General features: G+C 43.7%; 1 protein-coding gene across 1 annotated transcript in view; it reads right to left on the reverse strand.

Moving 5' to 3' along the window:
- ppm1h (protein phosphatase, Mg2+/Mn2+ dependent, 1H) overlaps window positions 1–16919 on the reverse strand; it is a 30582-nt gene extending 13663 nt beyond the window's left edge. The window contains exons 1-3 of the mRNA XM_030095301.1: window positions 16541–16919; window positions 6953–7118; window positions 4813–5169 (exon numbers count right to left, since the gene is read on the reverse strand). Of these exons, the coding sequence (XP_029951161.1) occupies window positions 4813–5169; window positions 6953–7118; window positions 16541–16773 (756 nt within the window). The 5' untranslated portion in view covers window positions 16774–16919. The remainder of the gene's footprint in view (window positions 1–4812; window positions 5170–6952; window positions 7119–16540) is intronic.
- Between the last annotated feature and the right edge of the window lie 1276 nt (window positions 16920–18195).

Consider the following 18195-nt stretch of genomic DNA (forward strand, 5'->3'; position numbering starts at 1 on the left):
CCTCAATACATCCAGCACCCCCTTCGCTGCAGGCAGGCCTTCAATAATGAAAATGCCTGCATAAACATCCACACCTTTCTCCTCCACGCTTCACCCAGGAAAAAGTCTAATCAAATGGAGTAGGGGGGAAAAAAAGAGAGAGAGGGAGATGCGAAACGCTCGAACACACACGTCCAATTCCAGCGAACAGCCATCACTGCCATCCAGAGCGCCGGAGCGGTTTTGCGCACGTCGTGCAATCTTTATTTGTTCCCAGGAAGTCGGGCAAGGACTCCCAAAAAAAAAAACAAAAAAAAAACAAGAACAATCCAATTTCCTATCTGTTATGCATCGTGTCACCCAACCAGTAATTAGAACAGAAAAAATAATTGACTCTAATAGAGTAATCACCCGGTGAATAAAACGAAAAAAACTCATCTGCCGTTTGAACAAGGACAATATGAGCAGAAAAAATTATGTTCCACTCAAATACACTCAGAGTGGAGGAGGCAGTGAGGGAGTGCATACAGAGGAAGTATCACAGACACACACACACACGCACACGCGCACGCCCTCATTTAGTAAATAATATATAGCATCAATCATACATATTATGGAAAAAAAAATAAGATTCACGAAGATGTCACAGTTTCAAAAACAGCCTAGCTTGGCTCTCACTGCTCATGGGTTTGAGTCCAGGCCAGGGCTCTCTATACAGAGTTTGCATGTTCTCTCTGTGTGTGTGTATGTGGTTTTCTCTAGGTTCTCCCAAAATGTAAATATTTGAGGCTTATAGTTTTTTTCTGGAAGTCTCGCAGGTGTGAATGTGAGCGTGTGTGACACTCTGTATCGATTTATTGAATTCAGCATCACAGGACAAACTCAGATCTGGGATTGATTAGTTTTCTGTCACTGTACAGAAACAATCAATGAAGCCAAACACACTTTATGGGCCACAAGCACTGCAGTATGAGTTGGTATGGGGTCAAATGGGCTCATATAAGACAGAAACAACCCAACATATTAATATTTACAAATTAAATGTTTTAGTCACGGAGTGAAGTACTTATACATTTTGATAAAGTCTACAATTAACTAAATATATTTTCCTAAAACACTAAGTAATATCTGTGTCAGTGTTTCTCTTCTCTTCTCTTCTCTCGTAAGGCCCTGATGCTTCTATTACTTCACGATGAAGCAGCGATCTCTCAGCTCAGGCCTCAGTGTGGCGTTAAGTCCTGCTTTTAAACTGTGAGATGGCAGCCATGCGACTCTCTGCGGGCCGGCTTGGCCGTGTGCTGCAGGGAGCCCCCTCCCTCTGCTGTTTACCGAGTTACCTGATGGCGGGTTTGCGGCCATCCAAGCGCCTGAAGCTGTGCAGCCTTAAAGCAGCCAATACATCAAAAAAAAAAAAACAGCAAAGGGGCAGGAAATGTTGGAAAAGATGGAATACCCTGGTAATAGACAGCGGAGCAGGTAATTAACAGAATTAATCTTTTCTTCTTTTTTCTTTTTTTTTTTGACTAATTACCCAAAGAGGTCTTACATCAGGTGTTTTAAAAATGTGAAATACCTGTGGGCTTATTCTTGCAGAAACTTGGCCGTCTGCACTCTGATAACGAGCTTCAATAAAAGCTAACGACAAACACAGAGACACTCCAACACTCACATACATTCCAAAAACAAGAATCACACTTCAGTTCGAGGTTTAAAGTGCTAATCTCCGTTTGTGGTCTTAAAAAAACCCCCATCCCCGATAGATTCAGGTCAGACCGAGTCCTGAACACACAGCGATTAGAGGTCAAGTTGCAGCCTCAACAATAGAGAGCCGGATCGCTCACACACATCTCCAGATGAAGCAGGCAGGTTGTAGAAATGAATGAGGGTCACACGAGGCCAGTGGGCTCATCGGCTCTCATTTCTGTCCCGGATCAACACACAGCTCAGCTGATAAGCCGCCGTCTCCAGGCGACACGGTATGTACACCTCTGGGAGCGTCGGCCGGGGGGCCGGCGGTAACTCTCCTGCTCCACTGGGACACCGTGAGGCCGATCAGAACTAAAGGGCGGCTCCAGATCCTCTGTCAACTCGGAGGTAGAGATTTAGAGGGGTGCCAGACCTTCCCAAGACTCCCTGACACTTTCAATTTTCTTCAAGAATGAGCTTCATTAAAAAAACAAGACTGGACGCTTTAGGGGTGAGATTCTGCTGCAAATGACTTTTGGGTGGTTATCTAGCAAAGGCAGGGAGACAGGACTTTGTTTCATGAGAAAATATTGAAATCTGGGACATATGATACATTAAATTCTTTAGGAATGATTACTGGGAGCAAAATATAAGAAACAGCAGCTGTGGAAAACAGTTTGTTATTAGAGTCCATAGCAAGACCAAAATTATAACCTGAAAATAATTATGCTTCAAAACACTATATCAGGCAGGAATGTTGTAAAACTGAGCAGCAATATTTCATGATTTATATATTAAAAATGTACACAAACGAGATAAGAATCCTCAGTCAGTAATGACTGGTGTGATGGTCTGATAATTCTGAATCAATCAGGTGATATAATGCATTACGTCGCGCAAAGGGGTGAAATTATATCAATGTTCTGTCTACATGTGGGGAGTTTTTAAAGTGAATTGTCATTTTTTCTATTATTTCTACACAAGCTGCACTCATTACAATGCGTTTTGGAAATGAGGTAATCGCACAATTTCTGGGAATTAATCAGGATTCCACCGACTTTTACTCCACAGAAATAATTGTGCCATTTCACATGACTGCGGAGTGCTGAATAGAATTAATCCCAGTTCAGTCAGTCTCTAGTGATGTGGACCATAAGATTTTTGATCCCACTATAAGGATGGATTTGTGACATAATGTGCAGCTGTTATCATTCAGGAAAAAAAAAAGAAGAAATGATAAAATTACCAATTAAAGATCACATTAGTAACACTTCTCAAATAAGAAAGGAAGCAATTCACAGGTGATTTTTACAAAAAAACAGTGACTAGTTTGAGCAGCAAGAAGTAGCTATTGACCATAACTCAATATAAGTTACAATTATTGAAGTAACGTGAAGAATTTCTGAATAACTTGCATGACACTGCTAATAGTTCTTCTGGTTGTCAAATTTCCAAAAACCATCATGACATTAAAACACATTCATCAAGGAGTTCATCTATTATTCTGGGAAACTTTGAAACAATACCCATATCTTTTTTTGTTTAGCTAAAATGGTCACGCTTTGAGTGGACATATGCATAAACAAACAGTGATTACATCCGGACACAGCCACACCACACACCAGCGAGTGTCACTGTACACTTTCCTTTTTTCCCCCCACTGTAGAGCTCCAGAGAGATTTCTGACTACACATCGCCACCAAGTGGTGCTGATGCAGAAGCGCCAGATGAAAAGGAGCTGGGATTTCTTTCACTATTAGGATCCAACATCACACAAATATCAGCATCTCACAAAGTGACGAGGATAAAACTTATCGTCAGCTGCTTGAAAGAAATCAGCTTTAAGAATGTAAGAAGGAGACGTTCCAAGTGTTTGTGTTCGAATGTAGGAAGTGATCCAATAAAATAAATACAGTAACAGTAAAGATTCTTGAATACAGCAGAAAAGTACAAGTAGTTAGTTACTCAACATCTCTGCAGTTATGAGATAATCTAATAGAACATTATAAGCCTCATTTTGAGTAATACCGTCTCATACACGCTCCTTTGATTCCAGAGCAGGAAGAATTTAACCTGTGAATAAAACCAATAAAACTCTGTTTGTTCGCCTGCAAAGACAAACAACTGAAGACCGAGCATGAGCACTCGCATTACCGCGGAGACAAAAAAAAAAAATGGAGGTCATCTCAGGGGAAAACAATAAAAGTGATAGGCGAAGACGTGTGTGTGCTTATCAGTGCCGTGACACAGTTTCCCCGTTTACTGGAAGAACCTTTGCCCAGCACCAACATCTAACAGCATCCTTCTGGATTTATGACTTATCAGAACATCAATCTTCACGTGTGGCTTCGTAAACAGCGGCAATGATATGAGCGAGTCTTTGATACAGAGGTCAAATGAAGAACCAGCAGGAAGGTGAATCACTTCACAATCAAACGTTTCAAACACGTCCTTATTTAAACCGGCCGGCCACCAACGCTCTTCGCTTGACCTACAAACGACATTCCATCAATGAATCAATCTCAACTGACGCAGTTAGAGTGTAATGGACGGTAAGAGAACACATCGACTGCACAGTTTACACACACACACACACACACACACACACACACACACACACACACACACACACACACACACACTTAAAAATATAGCTCCAGTGCAAATAAACAGTGTTTTGTGTCATCTTTCCTCAGTTTAGAACAGAAGATTATTTTTAATAATTCAAGAATCTGCTGTGTCAAGTATGAGTGCATCTAAACAAACAAGATATAATAAAAACATTTTGTTTTTGTCAGTCCGACACTCGAAATATATCAACTCAAAATATTATTATATTTTACTGTGACTGAGATATTTGGAGATTTAAATTTTACGACTACATAAATACATAAAAAGCTTAAAATGCTTAAGTTTCTTTGAAGCAAGTCTAAAATATCTAGTTTTTATGAGCAAAGTAAATTATTTGAAAAACCTGAAAACAGGAAGTCTCCCATTATATTCTCATTTTGAATGATATTTGTGGGAACGGTGTGTGAAGAAAACACACGTTTGCTTCACCCATCGGCCACAGCGGGGAAAATCTCTCAGTGATGTTGTTTTCTATTTGTTTGTTTATTATCTTCATATGAAGCACAGGACTCTCACCATGTCTTTGAAGGCGTTCTCGATGGCGCCGATCACCAGGCTCTCGTGCGAGACCTTCTTCTCAGTGAAGAAGCGGGTGGGCGGCGTGCTGGGCGACCCCGGAGCGCCGGCGGCGCCGCGGAGCGACGCGGCCCTGGTGAGCGCGCGCTGGGACGTCACGGTGAGGTGGTGGTTGATGGGCTCCTCCCCCAGGCAGGTGGGCGGCAGCAGGCCGGGGGAGCACAGGATCTCCATCACCTCCTGCAGGTGCAGCGCCACGTGGTGGTGGAGGAGGCGGGCGGCGACCACGGCCGCCCCGGAGCCGGCGTGGCCGTCGAACAGCGCCCAGTAGTGGAAGGTTAGATCCTCAGAGCTGTCCTGCAAACATTATTAGTATAATTAATGAGGTTTGCAATTGATCACTTTCTAGGAAGTAAACTTCTGAACTGAGCGAATAATTAAAACATGTTTTATTTCACTGTCATCTAACTTCTCACTGTCTCCAGGAGTACTTAAAAACATCTACATCCATCACCAAGGCTGCTGTTTATGCTCATAGTTTTTGTATGTACAAGGTGCAGTAGAGTTTATGTAATAAAAACCCACTGGAGAGCCTTAAACTTAAATAAATGCATTTAAAAAAGTAAATTCCATACAGACTAAGATATTCACTGGCTGCAATAAATGTGATTTTCCTCAACAGTGTGCTTTACAACTGTTTTTTTTTTTTAATGAACAACCAAAAAAGGTGGAAGTGGCCCTCCATAGTAAATATAACATAATTATTTTAAACATTTTAAATGGCATCCAGCCAAAAATAGAATAATTTTCCTATAATAACGTATGTTTACAACAATAATTGAAAAACAGTGCTGCATCGTATTTATCCTCATGAGGATTATCCCATCCATTAAAGCTAATTTTGACAAGCAGACTTCACAAAAACTAAAAAATACTTCCAAAATGCAATAAGAAATGTGTTTCTACACCATCAGTACATTATTACATGTCGGCTTTATTAAAGCATCATTAGTCATTATTCCATCACAGCTTTCATGAGGGTTAATAACAGTGGATCCGCTTCATTCTCAGTCCAGTCGTCCAAAGCTAAATTGGGAGAACTGAGTCATGCAGAAGTCAGTGTTTGCCACCTAAAATTGTGTGACAGCTCCTCTCTGGACTTACTGGATCTAATGCAATAGACGGCCAGCGGAAACACTTGCGCAGCGGTCAGTTCAGAGATCTGATCCCAACATGAATCTCTCTGAGGATGTAAGACTTCCAGCACTGAATGAGCCTCTGCTGCTGTGATGTGATTGTTTGCTGTAGCATCAATCCAGCAACCTGCAGGTTTTAATGGATCCGGCGTGACGCAGTGCATTTTCTCAAGGCGTGCACGCTCCTTTGCGGCGATCTACAAAGTCCCACCTCTGGCATCACGTTTAAACAGAGTGTCCTCTGATCCGGCTCATTCACTGCAAACCGTTTGGTTTCGCCGTCTTCACAAAAACCTGCAACTCTATGATCTTACAGTCTCCTGAAAGCAGCGATCTGCTTTCAGCCTGTTCCATTCAAACTGACCTCAAAGTCCTGCAATAAAGCTTAATGCAACACAATATATACATCAATGATGCATACAGGACGTAGAAACTGATGAGCTTCCCCTCCATTTTCCTATCTACTGAGCACAGATCATCGCTTGCACACAGTCCTGCACACACTAAAGCGCCGATTTTCTAAATATAGTGGAAGCAGATTCTACAGCCAGATTGCATGGAGCAAGCAAAGAGCCCTGGACTACTCCTATTGGTGTTCCATCGCTGCAGCAGTGAGTCATGAGATACTTGCATGAGCTGGCTGTAGGCTCTGGGAGGGCCTCGGCAAAGCGCCGCTGGCCTGAGAGGAAACGGTGCCCACAGAATCACGTTACTAACGGTGCGCCAAGAGAACAGCGGAACAACGCATTTTCATGATCTTCATGAAGCTAAAAAGGTTTTATTTTGCACTGAATCAGCCTCAAACAGCAGACATACGAGGGATGAACCCAGTCTGATCATTACCTGGACTTTATCTCTGACCTCAGTTTGTCAAACTTCTATTTTTACTTTTCAAAGCTTCCTTTCACCTCATCACCAGCAGGTTTCCTTCACTTTTGACCCACCGGGTTCTCCCGGATGCTCAGGTTCTCGCCGTTGGGCAGGGAAGACCTCCTGCGGGCCGTGGGCGTTCGGTTGGGGGTGGAGCATCCTGCCGGTCGCCTCTTGACCACCAGGACCTCGCAGCAGGCCTGGTCTTCGTTCAGTGTGCTCTTCCCTGCATTGATTACCCTGAACAGAAACCAGAAGGCAGAGGAGCAAACAAGGGGAAGTCAGAGGTACATTCACACGACGAGCGGACTTGTTTATGAGAGAGGAAAGAGCCGATTTATGATAAATGGAACAGAAGTTAAATATGCACAGTTCCTAGAACCAGAGGGGTTAAATGTGGAAAACAACATGAACTTTCTACACAGAGATTACGTGCTCTTCTGTAAGGTTTTCTCCACTGACTAAAGATTCATCTGGCTGTACAGAATCGTTCGCGTGTCATATTTTTTATGCTTTAATTATGTTCCTTCCTTTTACTTCCTTATTCTATTACTTGCTGTCATGCTCTCAAAGTGAAGCTGCTAACCTATTTTTCATTGTTTTTAAAGCAAATAAAGAAATTCAATTCTAATTAAAAAAAAAAAGTGTTATAAAAAAGGTGGACAAAAGAAAATTAAAGATACCTCAGATTGTATAAATAAGCTGCACAAATGTAAATAGATTCCACCAAAACAGCAGGTTTTTACAATGTTTCAGCAGTCACTAAAGCAAGATGGCTTTTTTGAAGTATTTTTTAGAATCATTGCTCCAGCCTGAGAGCACGGCTCCTGATATTTTGGGTCATTTTGTTACCTCAAAAAAAAAAAAGACAATGGGTGATGTTCATGGTCTACGACCCTCTCTATTTTTTGACTGCAGTTATGAGGCACCAGATCTGCGCCACCATTCCTCGTCTGTTATTTACTCTGCTTTAGAGTGATCCTGAAGAGCAGCAGGTTTTCTTTCCTTTATGTCCTAATTAAAGTGAGACAATGTGAAAAAGCCTCGGCACACACACACACACACACAAAAAAGCATGTGGCTCTGCGCCGGGGGCATGTTGGGCAGAGGGGCAGATGAATAGCGCGTTATACAACACCTGGCAGATGGCGCACCGCTGCAGCCAAAGACAAACACATGTTGCTTAACTAAACTCCAGGCACGGCGCAGGAGACGCTCGGTCCACGCACTCCTGCAAAATTACATTATCAGTAGATTATAAAATTAGAGCGGGGAAGGTTAAATAAACACAGGTGGGTGGAGGATTAACGTGTATTTCTTTAGAAAGCTTCTGAAGTCTTGAGGAGAGGCTGCTGCCTACAATCGACTGTCAGTCAAGTGTGCAACTCATAAATGAGAGGCTTTGCGGCTACACGCTGATAAGAGAGGCAGGACGGAGGGAGGACCTTACATAAACAGTCTCATGGGTTCATGAACAGGCAGAGAAAACACGGCGGCTCAGAAAACCCCCGAAGGAAATTGACGGCCCGACTTCTGCGCTCCAGGATTGACTTTATTTGCCGGATAACACAATGATCTACTTCCCTGGGCTAAAAGCTAATAAAAGCACACTCCCCAAAGTCTGCCAGCTAAATCGTTTAAAATAATAATAATAATAATTTGCTGACCCAGCCACACAAATGTTATTCTGAATGTTTTACTGAAAATTATTCTATCGACCATGTTTAGGCTGGTTTTTTTTTTTTTTTTATTTCGAGATATTTCTTGTGCTCTTTGTTCCAGCTGTGTGATTCATTTGTGTGACAGTTTTTCTTTTACTCCTTTCCAGCTGTTTCCAAAGGTCTAAGTGACTTGATTTACTTTTTTGCCATTTCTGTTGGCGGATGTGTGTCTGTTGTTTTGAGTTTCTTCCATCACACACGCCACTGTCAACCGCCGGTGCACCGTTTCACACACTTTTGTAGCATCTCAATTGAAATAAGGCCCCGATGACGAGCATTGGTCCCTCCGAGGTCTGATTTGGAGAAGTGAAACTGAGCTGACGTCGCAAAAAGAATTAGGAAAAAGCAGATGCTTGATAAAACCACATCCAAACTGAAAACTTAAAGACTTTTTTGCCCTTATAAAGCTATAGCTGTTCCTCAAAATACAGTTACATTTTGGAATATTCTAAACAAAAGTTCTGCTTCCAGATGGTGTCTCTACTGCTGTGATTTCCATCTGGTCTGAAGTCTGCAGCAGCAGTGCGACGGTGGATCCCTCAGAATGGAGCGCAGCCAAAAAAATAAACAGATTTATAATCTCAACTCCAGGTGTGAAGAGGCACAGAATGTCCAGATTGGGCTGCAGTCACTGGCCGACGACGTCTGATGAACATCAAACAGAAACTGAAGACTCGTCTGGGCAACAAGAGGTCACGAGAGGCGAGGTCGAGTCAGGCCATGAAGCCAGCAGCGGCTTCAGACCTGAGGAGGAACATCGTCACACCAATAAAAGCCAAATCAGGAAGAAAAAAAAAAGTTCATTTGAGAGAAAACATTCCAGTGGATTAATATAATCTTAACTGATATCTGTATCCTCATCATACTCCTGACAAGTCTTCCTAGTTTTTGGAAGATTTAATCCTTTCCTCCAGGTGCGAGATGACATTTCAGGCGATCTCCTTCAGCTTAATGCTTTAGCTTTTTTTTTTGGCAGAAAAATTGCTTTGTGGTTAGAAAAAGTGCAGGAACAGCAGTTGGAATTATCCGATTATTAGCAGACCGCACAGTCGCTCACGGAAAAGTAAATGTAAACACGGCAGCAGTCACGTTATACTTTCCTGCTGATGAAGGCAGCTGCAGCAGACTAAAGTAACATCACAACAATAAAACAGCAATGTTCAGTTTCATTGTCAGATGCAGGTTTTCCAGCAGCAGCGAATCAGCTTTAAATATGAAATGAGATGGTCGACGACACATTCAGACTTCAAACAGTCCACCTGACGGTTGAACACTGAGCTAACATGAACCTCGTAGAACAGGTAGGACCACGTTCTGTACATCATCAGGAGGTAGGTCTAATGTAAAGTCTCGTTTGTTCTTGCAAACAGCTGATACGACTATGAAGTCAACAGTTCTGCGCTCTGGAATTAACAGTTTGAAGAAAAGCCAGAAGGATGTTTATAAACCTCATGGCCCGTCATGCGCGTCCGAGACCAGAGCTCTGCGTGAGGGACCTTCAGCTGACCCTGGAACATCACAGGATTCCCCACAGTCGGGGTTTTGGAGCATCTAGTCTCTGGTGTGTGAGGAAGAGCCGTGCACTCGCCCTCCGGCGTGCGCCGCGTCCGAGAGCGGCGCTGTCACACTCGGTCACTGCTGATCAGCCCTTCGCACCGGAGACAGTCGAGCGACCTCGATTGTCTCATCAGAGACGGGATGTGCGGTGTTCGCTCTGTGCTACATTTGAACATGAATCTGCAGACTGGATGAAATGTATCCGTGTGGAATTTTACAGATAACCTGATAGTAGAAGTTGTGAATGCTGTGTGAAAGTGAGGGAGTGAACACTTGCAGAATAATCGTCAGTGGCTCCCAACCTGGGTTCTTGGTCCCGATTGGAGGCGAACATGAACTCCCAGGGTCGGTGACAAAATTACATCCAAAATAAACCTCAAAAAAAAAAAAAAAAAAAAAACTCTCATTGCCCAAAACTGAGTCAATAATGAAACAAAATATAACTAAATTAAAGCCGATTCCTCGTTTCCTCAGAGGTCTGAGCTGTTCTCAGTCTTGCGGAGAGGAAATAACCTAATAATCTAAGACCTGCAGCCGGTAAGTCGAAGGTTAAACTAGGCCAGCTTCGAGGAACCTGAGTTTCGTTTTCAAGTCGTCTTGCAGTGTGACATGATTTCACAACAGTGGCTTAACATTGTTTCTACAGAAGTTCTTCCGTTTCAGTGACTCAGCTCTGCTACAGTTTCACCAGCCCTGATAAGGAATCAGCATTCGTGTAAATCAAATAATTCTTTTTTTTTTGCACTGAACTTGCTGATAACCAACTAGCACCCTGTTACGGCCTGGACTGTGTTGATAAACTAGATATCTGAACTTTCTTTTTTAAGATATGATGTTTCCACCATCAGTGGTTCTGCTTTTAACTCGGTCACCAACTATTCAGTTTGGATACTCAGTATAAACCGGCAGTGGGGTTTGTTTGCAGCTAAACTGGACAATCGCAGTAAACTCCAGTCCACATTTTTAGAGAGACATCATTAATGTGCTCTGGGTCTTTCTTTGTTGGCGTCCCATTACAACAACTGAAAGCACCTTTGAGTGAAGCCAAGATCTAGGCCGAAAAAGAAAGAAAAAAAAAAATCACCTGGAGGCACCAAACACAGATAATTATAGCTCTTCAGAACAGCTATTGAAACGCTTTATTGTCCTCAATGGATTATGAAGATTCAGCTTCCCTTTGATTCAGTATTTATGTTGTGGACGAGCAATTCGAGATAAAAGTTTCGTAAATCTCATAATTACACCCAGTCTGGTCGATTGCCTTTTCAAACAAACTTTTTTTTTTCCCCTCATTCACGGCGACACATGAATGTGTATTTGCTCAACTGAATATTCCCACATCATTGCTTTATTTCTGCCTTTCACGTTTGCATGCTTGCTCTCTATCGCTGTTTCTTTCACAGAAAATTAAATCTCATTATCTCAGATAGTGATCACACACCGAACCGACGATTACGGATCGGCAGTTACTCTAATTTTGTGGAAGGAGAAGTAATGTGTCCTGCAAAAGGATTACGGGCCTCAGAGTAATGTGCAGCGTCGATTTAGCAGAAACAACACAAGAACATGCGCTGCGTCATGTGACGGAGCACTGGGAGGCTTTTGTGTTTGAAGAGGTGCTCATGTGAATCCGCGCCACAGTCCAGCGTGACGTGAGCTTTACGGGCTTTTCCCACAACGAGGGGACGACTGACCGAGTTTCTAATACTCCAATACAAACATACAGTTTACTATTTACAGCCTCACATTTACAAACCATCACGGACAGCTTCGTATGTCTGAATGCCTGAAGACCGGCAGACGAAACATAAACCTCGCTGCGGTTTGCACAAATATTTAGCTTACAGACACACACATCGATCGGGTATTGATCGAACTGCCACTGGGGCTGCGGTGTTAACAGCACCAGGTCAGTGAAACGCCGTGTTCCCTCAACAGGAGTCTACCGCACCTGCTGGTCTCCTCGGACAACAAGCCAAAGGTCGGAGAGGCCAAATGGAGAAAAGAAAAGATGGGGAACAAAGTCAAGGCGACGCCGGATCATTGCCATTGACGAAGTGCCTCTAATAAACCTTTATTAACTTCTGCAAGCTTCTTCAAACAGGAATTGACTTTGCTGTGACAGGAACCATTGGTCTGTGTGCCGTACTTCACACATCCACCCCTGAGTGGTTCTCTGAAGTACAACGCATCAGACGAAAACCTAGTTTTGATAGAGCTGAACGCTGCTTCATGCAGCCACTTCACACCAGCTTCTGTTCAGAATAATTTCATTTTTTTGCTTCTTCTTTTTTACAAATATCCATTCGCCCAGTATTTTGGGTGAATGTGCATCCCAGTGTCTGATAAAAGCACATATCTATCCTCTTCTCATCCACACGTTTGACGCCACAAATGGAGGCAAATTTAAACCTGCGTCAATGGACGGACCTTCATCTGTAGCCTCTTGGTATTTAAGAAAGTAAAAATAAAAAGTCCAAGCAATCGATCAACATGAAATTTATATCATGTTTGGCTCAAACGATCTCCTCCAGAAACCCCCCGTTCTCTCCGGGGATTGTGTAAGCATCTGGACAGAAGAGCGGGTTATTATTACATTTTTCTTTTTGCATTACGAGCAATAAACTCCTCTGCAACTTTTCTAGGTGATTTATGTCCCTTTAAAACATTGCTCTCTTGAAGCCAACACAAATAGATTGTAAAAAAGGCTGTGCACCGTGTCCAAAATCTCTGATTTGTGAAATATTACAAGTCAAGTCAAATGCTCGTGGACAGCCATGGGAAAGTGAAGACCGCAGCGGTCGCTATCAGCGGTCAGTGTGTCCGGAGGGTAAAAACCGACTGGAGAGAAGGTGCAGGAGATGTACGGAGACGTGCGAGTGAGCTGCAGGAAAAGTGGGTGACACAAGTTGGAGTGAGCAATACCCACTGATCCATTCAGACCATCGTGCTCACTGGAGCAGACAGAACGCCGACTCGGACACGGTGCACGAGAATCCTCCTCATGAAGCAGGGACGGCTTCAACCACCCCGGGCGACCGACGATAAGCCGCTCCAGGGCGACTCACGGACAAGAATGAGCGTGAAGTGAGAAAAGCAGAGCCGTGTAACTCATCCTGCATGAGTCAACGCTGTGACTTGACTGAACACTTCCCCTGGTCTTCAAATCTTTCAAGATGCTGAACGTTAGATTAAAATAAACTGGTAGTCAAATAAGTCTTCTATACATAAACAGGAGAAGATGCTGAAGGATGCGAGACATTAGATTACTTTGCAATATCCCATAAAGTTATTGATTGTTGTGATCATGATCTGGCAGACGACAGTATTGTCTTCATGCTTTGAGATTTGTTTTTCCAAATAACAAATTTCTTTGAGTCTTTCTCTTTTCTCCAGCTTTTTCCATGACGTGTCTGTCTGCAGATTGGAGCCTTTTTTTTTTTTTAGTAATCTTCCCTTAACGTTTGCATTTCTGACCTCTGCCCTGTGACCACCAGGTGTGCAATAATTAAGGTTGTCAATCAATAGACTTCTTGGAAATAATCCTGAATTATCCAATTTTTGTTTTGTATTTAAAATCCTGTCATTTAGAAATACCAAAGCTTGCACGCACAATTCAAGGAAACACTAATTATCCTATTAAATATTTGGTTGATGAAAATTGACACAAAAAAAAAGAACAACATAACATTTTCAACAGAAAGATATTAGAATCATAGTACAAGAAGTGTAAACCTAATGTGACAGATGCAGCGGTATCAACTGTCCACAGAGTAATGGTCATCATCTCTCATGTGGGCTCAGGTTTTCACTTCAGGCTGTGATATTTCACTATAAAAAAAGCCTGCTGGGTCAGCCAGCTGTTGACCCCCCCCCCCCCCCCCCCGGCGCAAACACACACACACACACACACACATGCTCACACACACACACACACACACACACACACACACACACACACACACACACACACACACACACACACACACACACACACACACACACACACACACACACACACACACACACACACACACACACACACACACACACACACACACACACTCAAATTTGCTGATTTTTATTTATAAAATCATCCTCACTATGTGATTTTGATATACGACTACACAACAGCTTGGATTAACTGGTTCTTCACTGTGACTAAACTTCAGCACATAGATGAATGTTCTAAAATTAGAATCTCTTTATCGTCTCTTTTATTTTGAGATTAAAACATTTTTCAAGGCGGATTAGCCGGAGGAAGGATGAAGGAGGATGTGCACGAGTCCTATAGATTCACAGGATGTTTTCCAATTGAGAGGAAGAAGGGGCCATATAGAATGATGTGGGTACTTTAATTCACAGGATTCAGGCTTGTTTTTTGCGCGTATATCAGCTATATAATAAAATGTAAACCAACAAAAGTAGGGTTTTTTTTTTTAACATAAAAAGCCCTTTCAAGATCAAGTGTGCCAGATATTTCACACTATAGCTTGGAATTTTACAGTTAATTCTTTAAAAAATGTAATTAGAAGATCAACTAATAACATAAGTAGGCTCTTTCTCTCAAACTCTCTAAATATGCGAAATGAAAACATCACTCTGTTCTCTTTGCTTCTGCCAAACTGAGCCTAATGTAAAGCCTGATCGCAGACGGGCCTGATGGGATAAACACGACGCTCTGGATGCACGGAGCTCTTACTGAACATCCGACTGCATCGATTAGGCAATTAAGTGCAACGAAATAGGCGCTCTATCATAACAGCCTTCTGACACATGACTTTATGTTGAAAAGAGAAACCACAGAGAAAATAAAGTCTGCAGTGAGAGCCTGTGATTTCCTTCCTGTCACACTCTGCAGTTTGACGATCGTCTCCAGGACGGAAGTGTGACCTCTGAGACGGCCTCACTAACCACCAGAACTAGAAAATCGATGTGGGGTCGCATGAGAAGAGGTGATCTCAGGCTACAGACGTCCCGCGGCAGCACGCATGGGAGGTAATGCAGCAGGTAAAAACTGAGAGTCAGAGACATGCCGTTTTCCTCTCACATGATGCCGTTCCATTCTCTACACTGCTTTATCTAATTCAGCATAGTCACACAGACTCAGGCCTACAGGCAACCAAGAGGCACCAATCAAACTCAAATGCATGTTTCTATGAGAGGATATGGGAGTACCAGCAGAAAAGCCTGGACATGCACAGGGGGAACATGCAAACTCCACACAGAGATCCCAGCCCGGACCTCAACCCAGGACTCATGAAGATAATGAAACTTACATTTTGAGAACTTATATAATTGCAGGAATAATTGAGGTTATTCCGGGCAGAATTTTGCTGACATTTCCACTTTTACATTTTCCCAAAACTCACTTCACATTTCTGACCAGTCACAGAATTACCGTCTAAAACCAAGATGGTGCATCTGCAACAAGCTGGGTTTTTTATGGCCTTTGGATCCCCAGAGCCATTTACGAGATGTTAATGTGGGAAAATGTGGTTCCAGCTCTGTGAAGAGAAGGCTCATTTTTCAACACTAACACATGAAGAACCATAAAACTTACCTCTAATCATACAATAAATGATCTACATTTCAGTTGGAGGCAGGCTATGAAGTAACAACAGGGTGACAGCAACTATATATTTCACATCTAAATCGATTTAAACAGTGAGTTCTCACTACGCTGCTTTTAACGGTCTTCTAAAGCTGAATACAGACTTTCCATGTATCACGAGGGCCATTACATATTTTACAATGGTTCTCATACTGCATGCTTTAAAATCTTTTATAACTGTGGGTGGCACTGCACATGAGCTGACCTCATTAAAAATAACAAACTGAGTGCAGTTAACACCCTGGACATGTCTCAGTCCATCACAGGGAAGACGCAGAGACACACACAGGTCACATTCCACTGGGTTTCTAAACTGCCTCAGGACTCTGGAGTCATTGAAGAGAAAACCTCACACACTCACATTCACACACTCTGAGAGCCTCGAACAGGTGGAGAGATAAACACTGTCCGGCCTGCCTGGAAGTGCTGGGATCACTGTGCAAACACCAGCACCGCGCACCTTGACCTGAAAGCTCACTTCTACTCGTTCACCTCGGAGATAAAGCCTCTGCACGGAGGAGAACTCATTTTTATGATGTGGTGTTGATGTTAGGGTGCTGGGCACGAGGCAGGAAGGCCAGCCGCTGCTCCGTGGAGGAGGAGGCCGGAGCAGAGAGACAGGGCGGCCGGCAGGTGCTCGTGTGAGAGAGCTCAGTGGTCCCAGTGGTCCGGGAAGGACGCTCTCCCCTAGAAGGATGCTGCTGCTGCTGCTGCTGCTGCTGCTGCTGCTGCTGAGTCCGGGGAAAGATGGACGCGCACAGGTTACTCACTCTGCGTAGCCGGTGGACCACGGCAGCCTCCGGGTCTCCTTCAGGATGAGGATCGGTCTCGCGACGTGGTCCGCCGAGCACTCGATCTCGTCCGGGGACAGTCCCAGGAACTCCGGTCTGCTGTAGGGGTATTTGAGCGGCAGGTCCGAGCCGCCGGGATGGTCCCCGTTGTTGCCGCCAGCCATCATGCCCCCCATAAAATTGGCCACCGCCGATTTCACCCGCGTGAGCATGGCGCTGCGGCGGCGTGGCTCCACCGGGCGATGCGATCGATTCCCCCCGCACGGCGACGCGGCTCCGCGGCGTGAAAGGCAGGCAGAGAGCGGCCGCGGACGCTCATCCAGCTCCGTGCGTGAACGCGGAAATACAAACCAAACAGAGGAGACGCAGGCAGGCAGGCAGGCAGCGCTGCACGCGGTCATGTGACTCACCGGCTGCCGCCGCCGCCGCTGCTGGTGGATCCGGTCATCCCAGTGAGCAGATTACTGTTGACAGTGCTGGAGGTCAAAGGTGTGTAATCCCAACGCGATGATTACCTCCAGGGCAAGGTGCAGCCAGCCAGAGATGATGGCCCATTAAAGAAAAATCCAGAAACCAGATTTATTCTAATACATTTCCTTCAATCTTATACATTTCAGTGCAGAATAGAATAGAAATACTTTATTTGCTCCAGAGGGAAATCACTTGAAGCATTGCTCCACACAGAATGAAAAGTTGAATATCAAATAAAAGAGGATAAAAATGTGAAATTTTCAAAATCAATATTCACAAGGTTTAATATAAGCTGCGTGTGTTGCTGAAGTTCTTCCTGTTGTTGATGTAGGGGTGTCAGATTCAACCGAATCCTCCTCCCTGACCCTGAAACCACCTGAACAGAGTCCATCTCCACCCCGACCATGTCACCGGCCTCCAGCCTGCTGCCCCAGCATGCAGCAGCACAAGGGACAAACTCAGAGGAAGAGTGCTCATATACAGCTCTACAGCAGGGAAACTGGGAGTCAGACGCATGTTATCTCTCTGAGAGAGCGCCAAACTGTAACACAGTGGTTTTGAAAGTTGGAGCTGCTAATTTGATATGAAGGAGAAACTGAAGTACTTTTTTTAATGTAATTTTTTTCTACTGATTTTTGAAAAAAAGAAATTCTAAAAAGGAAAACAGCAAAGTGTAAAATAGTAATTATTTCATTAAAATGCACTGCAGAGCTGCATCCATTCATCTATCCATCCAGTCATCCTCGATGCCGCTTTATCAGGTTCAGGGCCAATCCAAGCTAACAACAGTTGAAGGCAGAATAAAGCCGAGACAGTCCATCACAAGGTCAGCAGACACTCTCACATTCACACTTTAAGGTAAATTGCTGTATCTTTTTTTCTTTATTCCTGCTGTAATATTCTTTCTTTTGGTTGATCAAATAGCAAGTCTGAACCAGTTGTGGATTGTACTAATGGACTGTGAGCCCCCTCCAGACTCACAGAAATCACTCCACAGCAATCACCACATTTTTCTCCTGAGTAGTAACAGAAGTACAGTGGTTTGTGCCATCAAGAGTTCTCCCTTGCTAAATCTTCCCCGATGACCTTTCCCCATTGTCTTCTCGTGAAAGGGGTTTTCTTCGGTTGCTCTCCTCCCACAATCCAAAGACATAGTTGTCAGA

The sequence above is a fragment of the Salarias fasciatus genome, chromosome 7, assembly GCF_902148845.1.
Source record: "Salarias fasciatus chromosome 7, fSalaFa1.1, whole genome shotgun sequence".
NCBI lineage: Eukaryota > Metazoa > Chordata > Actinopteri > Blenniiformes > Blenniidae > Salarias > Salarias fasciatus.